Source organism: Erpetoichthys calabaricus, chromosome 3, assembly GCF_900747795.2.
Source record: "Erpetoichthys calabaricus chromosome 3, fErpCal1.3, whole genome shotgun sequence".
Taxonomy (NCBI): Eukaryota; Metazoa; Chordata; class Cladistia; order Polypteriformes; family Polypteridae; genus Erpetoichthys; species Erpetoichthys calabaricus.
The window spans coordinates 268,007,039-268,019,197 of record NC_041396.2 but is presented as its reverse complement, the minus strand read 5'-3'; the positions used below and the strand labels follow the sequence as shown (position 1 = coordinate 268,019,197).

Sequence of the window (12,159 nt, the reverse complement as noted above, 5' to 3'; positions counted from 1 at the left end):
CTTTTATTGTCACATGCCAAGTGGGCTACTTCTGCCCTTCATTTGTTTACTGGGAAAATTAGTAAACTATTATGACTTTCAAAATTTGATTGATACACAGTTTAGCATGGCTGTACTGTAAAATGTATGCTACTTGGAAAGGAATGTGGTTTTTATAATGTCTGTGGACTTCATCTTTTTCTTTGATTGACCGGGTCTGGTTTGAGGTCTTATATGAGGCTAATTTATCTAGTCAAGTTGACAAGAGTAGTTATTACAGAGTGTCTATGACTTTCTGAGTACTCTCAGTCACTGACCTTTTACAATTATAATTTTGCGATGTGCATGTACCTGACTGAGCCATCAGGGGGTGCTGTAGTTTAGGCCATTTCTATTGCTTATTCAGTCAGCCTGAACCTAGAGAATGATAGTCAGGCAGAAATGTGAGAAACTAATGTGTTGAATTTGATCAACTGATTGTACTTGGTGTGTGTGCCTTTTGTTACAGTACATATAGTAAATGCCTGGAAAAAACTTTCACTTTATGGGAATCTTTTAATTAAAAGGTTTGATTAAATTAGAAAATTAGAATAAATTGTAATTAGACATATTTAGACAAGAATGAGTCGTTCATCCCAACAAGCGTGTCCATCCTATTCAACTAGATTGTCCAAAATAACAAAGTTGAGATTTAAAGGACCCAACAGTCCTGCACTTCACACCACTTGGTAATTTATTATATGAGAAACACTTTCCAACATTTGTGCAGAGTCTTAACAATTGTCCTGCTATACCTCTGTGTTCTTTTTGCAGAATTTATTTTAAAGTAAGGACTGGAATTCACTGTAATAATTCCTTTCATAACTTCAAACACTTCAATCTTGTCCTCTCTAAATCTCTGTTTGCTTAAACTTAAAAGCTTCAAACCCTTTAATCTCTTCTTATAGTTCAATACTCCTTAGTCCTGTAATCAGCCAAGTTGTTCTTCTCTGGATTTTCTCTAGTGCTGCTGTCTATTTTGTAATAAAACTGTACTCAGTACTCCTGGTGAGGCCTCACTAGTGTGTTATAAAGTTTAAGCATAACCTCCCTTGATTTGTACCTCACACATTGTGATATACTGTATAACTTTTTTGATTGCTTCCATACACTGTCTGGATGTTGATAGTGTCTAGTCCACTACAACTCCCAGGTCCTTCTCATAAGGTGTACTTTCAAGTTTCAGAGCTCCCATGGTGTATTCAACTCTAGCATTTTTACTTCTTATGTGTAATACTTTACATTTGCTTACATTTAATTTAATCTGCACAGATCTGCCCAAGCCTGTACGCTATTCAAATCCCTCTATAACAATTTATTAAATAAACATAACATAAATGTCAGTATAATATAGCCATGCAGGGTGGAGGCCAACCAAGGTGAAAAACACTAATAATTTACTTACAGCCAATAATAAAAGTTAATTTTTGAATCCAGGTGCATTACCATTAAATGAGTGAATACAGTACCTAGTGCATGTGAAATGCATGAGCTTTAAACTTGGTAGAAGATATCACACCACACCAAAAAGAGTAATGAGATACCCATCCTTTGGTGTCAAGTACATAGATGAGAGCATGCCATCGATGTTCATATTTAACCTCTTTGGTGTTTACCCTGAGAGTATCTCTGACTCAGAATTCTATGTAAAAGCAATTAAGCCTAAATGTCTCTTGGGATTTAGCTGTTATAATCCAATGTACTACATCAAGTACGAATAATGCTTGAGACAGTATTCTGCTACCATCTAGTGAATTAAACAAGAAGCTGCTGCATTATGCTGCAAGAAAATAATTAATATTTATATGTATTTTTCCACTCTAGGGTAGTGCATCAATATTCATGAATAGGGCAGAACCTTCAACCAAAAACACGATGGTGTGTAAACAAAAAGCTGTGAAACTGATGCATGCAACACTGCCTAAATGAACTGCCATTATATGCCAGTAGGTGCACTGCAATAAAGCAAATTGATTGCAATTTACTTGAAGGACAAAAAAGGATGTTAGCCCATTTAGCACCGTTAACAATGCAGCAACTGTCATTCAAGGGATATGTGGAAGTCACTGAGCCTTGTGCTGTGGTAGCCAAAAATTACACTAAGGGAACATCAGTTATGCAGATCAGGCACTAATATTCTAATCTTTCACACTGAAGCAACAGAAAATAATGTCAAAAGAAAAGTGCACAAAGAAACGTGCTTCAACTATCCTGATGGCACATTGGCAACTGTTTCACATAGGACATACCTTTCCCACTGTATTTATGTTGAAATTGTGGTATTTACATGTTTATATTTCATGCATTAAAATTTTTTCTTGTTAAAAGAAAATCAGTGTTTTTGACTCGATTTTCCAATGATAAACATAACACCAAGGAGCCTACAACCTATATCCACCATAATATGGTGCCTTTCTTGGCGTCTTTGGCAATGTCCACATATTAATTATTGTCATTACCCATTTAAAAATGCAGACTGGATAGAAGGAAACCCATCTTAAGTCACTATCAAGGACAACTGTTTCTAAGTGTACTAAAAGGTCACCCAGTCAGATCATTCCTATTATGAACACTGTTCTTGACAGATGACATTCCCCACTCCTAAAAACCATGATTCTAGTTTTATTTACCTTTGGGCTTTTGATACCAGTGTATGGAAAACTCTCATTTACGCATTTGAGGATTCATTGGCGCTGTAATGCCAAACCATCACAGTTAAAATAAACAAATATAATTAACACTCAACATAGTGTTATTTGTGCTTTAAAGTACTATGATATTGCACACAATTAAGGATGTGAAGTTAAGCACAAATTAATTTATTGAAATTAACATTTTAATGAAAAAGATTATTTTTGACCTTTGTTTCAAAGTCCTTTTCATCTGAACTCTTCTTTAACATGCCTTGTCGTTATCAAATTTAACAGTATCCGAGTCTTCTGTAATGTGTTTTTTTCTATTTACAGAGTTTGATAAGTGCATTATCTCTGGTGACCCTCACTATAGAACATTTGATAACTTTGTGCACCACTACCAAGGCAAAAACACATATGTGCTAGTGAAAACCTTCAATCTTCCCTCTTCCTTTGTGCCATTCACCATCAATGGTCAAAACAAGCAGAGTCACTCAAACAGACGGGTCTCCTTCTTGTACGAGGTACACATCGATGTCTATGGCTACAGTATAAGACTCTTACAAGACAGGAAGCTTTTGGTAAGTTCAAATAACAGACATTATAACAAGAGATGAGGATAAATGTGTTTTCTGAAACAACTCAATGAAGACTCAATTCAATGATGCAGAATAATGCCATTAATTATTTTGTTCTCGCCAAATCAGGTCAATGGAGAAAATGTCCAAGTTCCTTTAAGACCAACTGGAGGCCTTCATTTATTCCAGCAGTCAAGAGCAATTATCTTGGAGACAGACTTTGGACTAAAAATTCGTTTTGATGGAAGAGAATATGCAGGTATGAAATGCTAAAAAGTACACTGTAAAGAAAAATAACACGAATAAAGGCTTTTTCATGTAGTTATGCCCTTATTGGCTACTTGGCTACTCCTGTACCTTTCCACAGTGTGGACATTCTCAAGGCTGAGTCCTACTCTTCTCAAGGCACTCGCCTCACTCACATCAATCCATTTCTTTTTTGACTATTACCTTTACCTCATTTCTTCCATCAACATAGAACTCTTCACCCACTCATTCTTTACCTTTGAATTCATACAACCAATGCACTATAACCTGTTCCTCATTACCATACAACAAATTGCATCCTTACCAATCCAGTTTTATTGACAGTTGTGTCATACGAACACAGTACAATTAAATTCTAACTTGCATGTCTACTAAGAACAGTGACAATAAGACAACACCAAAAAAGACACAGACATGCACACATACACACAAACCACAGCATACAATATATTATATATATATATATATACAGTATATAAATATATATATATATATATATATATATATATATATATATATATATATATATATATATATATATATATATATATATGTAGTGATGGACAGCACTGACGTCCCAGGAGACTCTGTGGTGTTGCACTTAAAATTACACTGTTAATTATGATTTCTTTCATGTTGGGTTTCAAAACAGTTGTGGGAGTATTTTGTTGAAGTTTAAAGATGGGAGTTGAGTTTGCCTACCACCACTAACTGATGCTGTCTGATGTATGAGTCCTGGTATTGGGATTAAAGGATAAAGCTTAATTTAAATATTGCCATTTGTAAAGAATTATTATTATGACTTGAATTTACAACGCTACCAGTATTAAGAAAAGAGTTAAGAAAACCGTGTTTTCTTGATAAATTGAGTATATTTGTTTGTCACTATAGAACACAAAAGATGCACAAAAAAAGGTTTGGGGTTCCACCTCGTATATTAACAATAAGTGTCTTCTTAATGACATTTTGCTATTAGAGTAACAAATAAAGACTGAGTCCGGATTGCAACGGACTGTGGGGGGTGAGTGGTTGTCTTCACATGCTGGGGATAAAAAGAGGAATGTCCAGTGGGATTAGGCGGAAGTAAGGTCAGTTGGTAGGTGTGGTCCAGAGGTGGAAGTGGAACCTGGTTGGTGCTTAGGTGTTTTTTCCTTCCAGGGATCTGCAGTGGTGGAAGAAGAGAGATTAGTACCCCTAGTCACCCTCCGAGTCATCTCCTTACCATTAATTGAGCCCCTTGACTGCCTCCCATGCGCACGTGTGTGATTTATATGTGCATGTTGTTCTTTTCAAACCTGCATATGCTGGGTTCATGTCCAATTGTCTGTTAATGGTGTTTTCATTGGATAGCCACATTTCAGCCAGTTCTCTGGCATTTTTAGTATTAGCATTGTGTGTCTGGTCTGACCTGTTCCTGTACATGTGTGTGGAGTGTTTTTGATGTCTGCCGCATATATACAGCTGGACATGAATCACATGGTATGCTGATCACCCCATCCCACCTGGCACACACTTCCTTATCATCATGGGATATCAGAAGGTACAGCACGTATCCTGTCTGATCAGCATCAAAGTAGTGCACAAGCCTACAAACACTCTGAGCACAGCCCTTTTTAATGTTAAAGTAAGAAATCAGCTTCAGTGAAAAGTGGTATACAGCACACAGCATACCTTCAGTGTAAATGGGGATGTGGTCTGCCTCATGGTTCCTGAAGTCTATGACCAGTTCCTTAGTTTTGCTGACATTCAGGGCAAAGTTGTTATCCTGTCAGCAGGTAGACCTCTTCTTTGTAAGCTGTGTCATCATTGTTGGTTACCACCAAATTTAATGATGGAACTGTATCTGCCTACATACTCATAAGTGATCAAGAAGTAGAGAAGGAGACTCAGCACACTATTTTTTCTGTATTGAGGGTCATGAGTGGAGGATGTGAAGCTGTTTAGGTCTGTAGGTAAGGAAGTCCAAAATGCTGTTGCGGAGTATGGTGCTAAGTCCTAAATTGAGGGATTTGATGTCTATATTTACAGTGTTACATGAGGTACTGTACTTAATAAACCAGACTATGACAGTAAGAAATAATGAAAAAAATTAAATATAAAAAACAATGAAATATAATTGTCCATATTTCACATATCTTACAATGTGCAAAGTTTTTTCTTACTTCTCCAAACATACCGTATTTAAATCAGAACCCTCTGTTTCCTGTATGCTCTCATGTTTAAAAATGCTGTCCTCATTTCTGTATCATTACTACCAATACTAACATTTTTGTAGTAGCTGTTTTGTATTTGAGATCACTATCGGATTACAAATATATATACTTGATTGTACTCCAAAATAAAAATAAGATTGAATAATGCCAGAATGACATACTCTCATGTCTCACCACAGTTAGACAACTATCTTAATTCCAGATGCACTGTATCTGAGCTGGACCTTATGCATACTGTCAATCTGTGGTCTAATTCTTGGTTATTGTATAATGAAAAAGGTGTTCATTTATATATTTATTTTACACTGTTTCTATCTCTCACTCTCTCTTTCTATCTCTCTGACAGAGGTGGTCTTGCCAATCACTTACAGTTCCAGGGTTCGAGGACTTTGCGGAAATTATGATGGACGCAAGAACAATGATTATATGATGCCTGATGGCAGCATCACACGCAATCTGAACATTTTCGGAGACAGTTGGGAAGTGCGTAACGGTCAGTCTGCAGGAAACAAACAGTGGCCTGCTCAACTACACCATGTCAGGTAAGAGATCATCAGAATCATTTAGAATGATCAAGATCTGAAAGCCATCCAACATGGTCTGTTGTCAGTGGGCCATAAAGCACTCAAAAAAGATTTTTAAAAATGTTACTGTAGGATTTGAAAAGGAAAATTTAGGTTGCATAATTAATTATCAGTTTTGCCTTCAGAAATACTGGTAATTAATCTATTAATTTGGTAAGGCTCCTACTTTATTTACTTTACCTTGCTCTGTTGTAAGACTTGAGACTTATATCAAGGTAACTAAGGCACACTCCATTTTAAGGAAAAGAATGATAAAATGTATTAATAAACACAAGGATTATAGAAGTATGATAAATGCATATACATATCGACATATAAGACTGGAAACAGACAGACTAGGTCAGCAAACATATAACACATAGGCTGGCTATTTAGTGGTATTTAGAGTTCTACTTTATTTTGACACAAATAAACAGTTTTACGATACCAAGTCTTTAAAGATAACATCTAGTGTTGTGTGGAATTGTTGCTCTGTTGGTGGTCCGGGTTCATCTGGAGGATTTTTAATACGTTGAAATGCACTTTCTCTTTCTGATCCATGTCAGTGCTGTGCTGCTGCTTATTCAGCTTACCTTCTGCTGTTTTTACCACTTCATAGGGAAAAGGCTTTACTCATTCTGGTCCAAGAGTTTAGATGCTGAAGTTTCCTTCTTGAAGTAATAATGGTTTTCAGCCTCGTCAGAGTACTAGCACACACCTTTGGAGTGACAGACTGGGTCTCAGCTTCTGGTTCAAAAAGAGAAGGTTTCAGAGACCAAGTTTCAGTAGGTCATTTTGCAAATTTTCCCCACCCTGAGAAAATCCCAGAGATGGTGCCCTGAGCGAATCTCTAGGGAATTCAGTGAGTGCCCAACAAATATTCCAGACAGCTTCTTCTTCTACTTCTCTCAAAAGCCTTACAGAATGGGCAATGCCCACTTTGTCCTACATTACTTTGACTTTTGTCTTGCCATCCATTCATTTTCTGAAATTTCATATTCCAAATCAAAATCATTGAGGCTACCTATCATGGCAGCATCAAATGAAAGGCAGAAACAAACCTTTGGCTTTGGTTCATTACAGGTGACATTCATATTCATTCACATCAGGCTAATGTAGAGTCCAACCTAACATATGTAATTTTGGTTTGTGGAAAGAAATTAGGATACCTGAAGAACATTAGAACATTAGAACGCTCTAGACGAGAACAGGCCATTCAGCCCAACAAGCTCACCAGTCCTATCCACTTATTTCTTCCAAAAAACATCAAGTTGAGTTTTGAAAGTCCCCAATGTCTTACTGTCTACCACACTACTTGGTAGCTTATTCCAAGTGTCTATCGTTCTTTGCGTAAAGAAAAACTTCCTAATGTTTGTGCGAAATTTACCCTTAACAAGTTTCGAACTGTGTCCCCGTGTTCTTGATAAACTCATTTTAAAATAACAATCTCGATCCACTGTACTAATTCCCTTCATAATTTTAAACACTTCAGACATGTCACCTCTTAATCTTCTTTTGTTAAACTGTATAGGCTCAGCTTTTTTTAATCTTTCCTCATAATTCAACTCCTGTAGCCCTGGAATCAGCCTAGTCGCTCTTCTCTGGACCTTTTCTAGTGCTACTATGTCCTTTTTGTAGCCTGGAGACCAAAACTGCACACTTTACTCAAGATGAGGCCTCACCAGTGCATTATAAAGGTTGAACATAACCTCGTTGGACTTGTACTCCACACATCGTGCTATATAACTTGACATTCTGTTAGCCTTCTTAATAGCTTCTGAACACTGTCGGTAAATCGATAGTTTAGAGTCCACTACGACTCATAAATCCTTCTCATAAGGTGTACTCTCGATTTTCATTGTGTGTACAAACCTAAAATTTTTACTTCCTATGTGTAATACTTTACATTTCCTGACATTAAATTTCATCTGCCACAAATCTGCCCAAGCCTGTATGCTATCCAAGTCCTTCTGTAATGATATAACAGATTCCAAATTATCTGCTAATCCACCTATCTTGGTATCATCTGCAAACTTAACCAGCTTGTTACTTATATTCCTATCTAAATCATTTACTGTATATATATATTAAAAATAGCAGCAGCCCTAGCACTGATCCCTGTGGAACACTACTCTTAACATCGGCCAGTTCTGATGAGGTTCCTCGCACCATCACCCTCTGCTTCCTGTGTCTGAGCCAATTCCGCACCTATCTAAAAACATCACCCTGAACTCCCACTTCTTTTAATTTGATGCCCAATCTCTCATGTGGCATCTTAGCAAATGCTTTCTGAAAGTCCAGATAAATAATATCATGTGCTCCACTTTGATCGTATCCTTTTGTTGCCTCCTCATAGAATTCTACCATGCTAGTAAAACACGACCTCCCTCTTCTGAGCCCATGCTGACTGTTCAGAATAACTCCTGTCCTTGCCAGGTGTTGATCAATCTTATCCTTAATAATTCCTTCCATTAATTTTCCTGTGATGCATGTTAAGTTTACTGGCCTATAGTTGCTTGGATCTGCCCTGCCACCTTTTTTATATAATGGGATGATATTTGCCATTTTCCAGTCCTTTGGAATCTCTCCAGTGTGCAGTGACTTCCTAAAAATATGTGTGATGGGTTTATATATGTACTCGCTAGCCTCCTTAAGAAAACCTATGCAAACACTTATATGTACATATATATTACTGGAGTCTGAAAAACCTTTTTATGTAAGTAGAATTGGGATCAAGATTTTTCCCTGTCATACTCCAGCTTTTTTCTCATGTGTTAAGAATGTTTATGTTACATTAATAGATTAGTCTAAATTAGCCCAGTATGAGTGTGACCTGGGATGGAGTGGCATCGTGTCTTATCACTCAGTGAAGAATGCTACACAAAATAAACTGAATTGAATTGAATTGAATTTTTGGGATGCTGGAGGAAGCTGAAGAAAACCAGAAGGGAGAATGTATAAACTTCAAAAAGACAATGATCAGACAGTTGATTGAACCCAATGGTCTAGAGCTGTAAGATGGCTGCACTAACACTTCCATCAAAAAACAATGCTGAATTTTTCCTAAAACATTAATAATTAACTGTTATGGCATATTGTACCTATGCAGGCGAGAAGTAGAAGAGGAACCAGAGTCTGGATTTGAGACTCAAGGGTGCACCAAAGACCAACTCCAGGTCATAAATGGCACATATAATTGTGGAGCATTGTCCAATCCAATGGGAGTTTTCAATGTCTGTCATACCTCCTTATCCCCGCAAGATTTCCAAGAGTGAGTATTTCTACATTGCAGTCCTAGAGACACCTCAGGGGATCTAGGACAGCAGACGCACTGCATGAGCATAGTCATATCATCAAGCAGTTGCTTTTATTTGAAAGTGACCGTCTGTAATGACGAAGCTTTACATGCATTGCAGGAATTGCGTCTTTGACCTCTGTGCAGAGTCCAATAATGCAGTGTTGCGCTGTTTGAGTTTCGAAGTTTATGCTCAGGCCTGTCAGGAAGGAGGGGTAAAACTTGGAAACTGGCGCCAGGAGCTGGACTGTGGTGAGTAAGCATTGCCTACAAGAACAGATCATAAAAGTGAAAATAAGCAAAATATATATCTATATAAAATTACTGAAAATGCATGAATTAGAGATTTTTGAGATAACACAGTAGTACATTGTATTTCTAACTTTGGATATGATATTTTACTGTTCCTAAGATATGAACATGTATATTCAGCAACAAGGCCTGTTCCATTTACTGCACGTTAGGGCAACAGATTCATTCTCCATGTGATTTGGAAGCCATCACAGTCTCCATTGTTTGTAGGCTTTTCTAGATTCCAACATCTCTTTTGCTGTCTGCCAGGGCAGGTTACTACAGTTTCTTCTGTGTGTGTTTTCCTCTTCCTTTTAATGTACATGTGATGTTCCTCTGATTAACAGCCTACAAGGCAGCACTGGAGTAGACGTATCAAACCGAATTAATCATTTGTAAAAGTAGAGTGTTCTCCTGTGGCTACCTACTCTCTGAAGCCATTGCAGCACGAACAAAGTCAAATGTATTATTTGTTTTATGTACTACACATAGTCAAGAAATTGAAAATTGAGTATATATAGAAAAACAGAACCTATAAGGTACCACAAACCACTCCAGTGTCACTCTTGCAACACTCTTGTCTAACCGATTTTCCAACTGTCAGGGAGGTCACTTCAAGCTGCACCAGAAGAAACATCTGCAATCAGGATTGAGTCTTAAGGGCTACCAAGCCATTGTGCATCAAGGCAGTCTCTGGGACTATTGTTGCATTTAAACCATCTGCTTTAAATTAAGACTGCCACAACTTTCACTCCTTCTGTGCAGGAACCTTGGTTTTGCACCATATGTTCAAATGGGTAAGGAGTGTCTATGAATCTCCTGCCAGTTATCTTAGTCCCTCACGTTTGAAAGAGTTGCATGATTCAATACTATGTATCAACCAAGGGTTGTCTTCTTTAACATCCTGAGGAAGTATCATGTGTTTACTCAAGCTGTAGTTCTCACTCTTCCAAGACTTCAAGAAAAATAATAGAGTAGACAGCTGTCAAGTGCTGGCCATTCCATTTCATTGTCATTTTGATGCTGTTTATAGAAGTGCACTAGAGCAAATACTGCTAATATCTGAAATCTGCAGTTATGCAAAAATAAATAACACAAAAAGCTTCTACTGATTTTATTACGACACCTAATCATTTTGATAAGCAGATCTGTTACTATATACAGTGGTGTGAAAAACTATTTGCCCCCTTCCTGATTTCTTATTCTTTTGCATGTTTGTCACACAAAATGTTTCTGATCATCAAACACATTTAACCATTAGTCAAATATAACACAAGTAAACACAAAATGCAGTTTGTAAATGGTGGTTTTTATTATTTAGGGAGAAAAAAAAATCCAAACCTACATGGCCCTGTGTGAAAAAGTAATTGCCCCCTTGTTAAAAAATAACCTAACTGTGGTGTATCACACCTGAGTTCAATTTCCGTAGCCACCCCCAGGCCTGATTACTGCCACACCTGTTTCAATCAAGAAATCACTTAAATAAGAGCTGCCTGACACAGAGAAGTAGACCAAAAGCACCTCAAAAGCTAGACATCATGCCAAGATCCAAAGAAATTCAGGAACAAATGAGAACAGCAGTAATTGAGATCTATCAGTCTGGTAAAGGTTATAAAGCCATTTCTAAAGCTTTGGGACTCCAGCGAACCACAGTGAGAGCCATTATCCACAAATGGCAAAAACATGGAACAGTGGTGAACCTTCCCAGGAGTGGCTGGCCGACCAAAATTACCCCAAGAGCGCAGAGACGACTCATCCGAGAGGTCACAAAAGACCCCAGGACAACGTCTAAAGAACTGCAGGCCTCACTTGCCTCAATTAAGGTCAGTGTTCACGACTCCACCATAAGAAAGAGACTGGGCAAAAACGGCCTGCATGGCAGATTTCCAAGACGCAAACCACTGTTAAGCAAAAAGAACATTAGGGCTCATCTCAATTTTGCTAAGAAACATCTCAATGATTGCCAAGACTTTTGGGAAAATACCTTGTGGACTGATGAGTCAAAAGTTGAACTTTTTGGAAGGCAAATGTCCTGTTACATCTGGCGTAAAAGGAACACAGCATTTCAGAAAAAGAACATCATACCAACAGTAAAATATGGTGGTGGTAGTGTGATGGTCTGGGGTTGTTTTGCTGCTTCAGAACCTGGAAGGCTTGCTGTGATAGATGGAACCATGAATTCTACTGTCTACCAAAAAATCCTGAAGGAGAATGTCCGGCCATCTGTTCATCAACTCAAGCTGAAGCGATCTTGGGTGCTGCAACAGGACAATGACCCAAAACACACCAGCAAATCCACCT

The 12,159-nt window shown here is 37.7% G+C and overlaps 1 protein-coding gene across 1 annotated transcript in view; it reads left to right on the top strand.

Moving 5' to 3' along the window:
- Positions 1-12,159, top strand: part of zanl (zonadhesin, like) — a 124,011-nt gene that overhangs the window by 98,308 nt on the left and 13,544 nt on the right. The window contains exons 41-45 of the mRNA XM_051924772.1: positions 2,985-3,232; positions 3,359-3,488; positions 6,056-6,251; positions 9,382-9,543; positions 9,689-9,819. Coding sequence (XP_051780732.1) covers positions 2,985-3,232; positions 3,359-3,488; positions 6,056-6,251; positions 9,382-9,543; positions 9,689-9,819 — 867 coding nt within the window. The remainder of the gene's footprint in view (positions 1-2,984; positions 3,233-3,358; positions 3,489-6,055; positions 6,252-9,381; positions 9,544-9,688; positions 9,820-12,159) is intronic.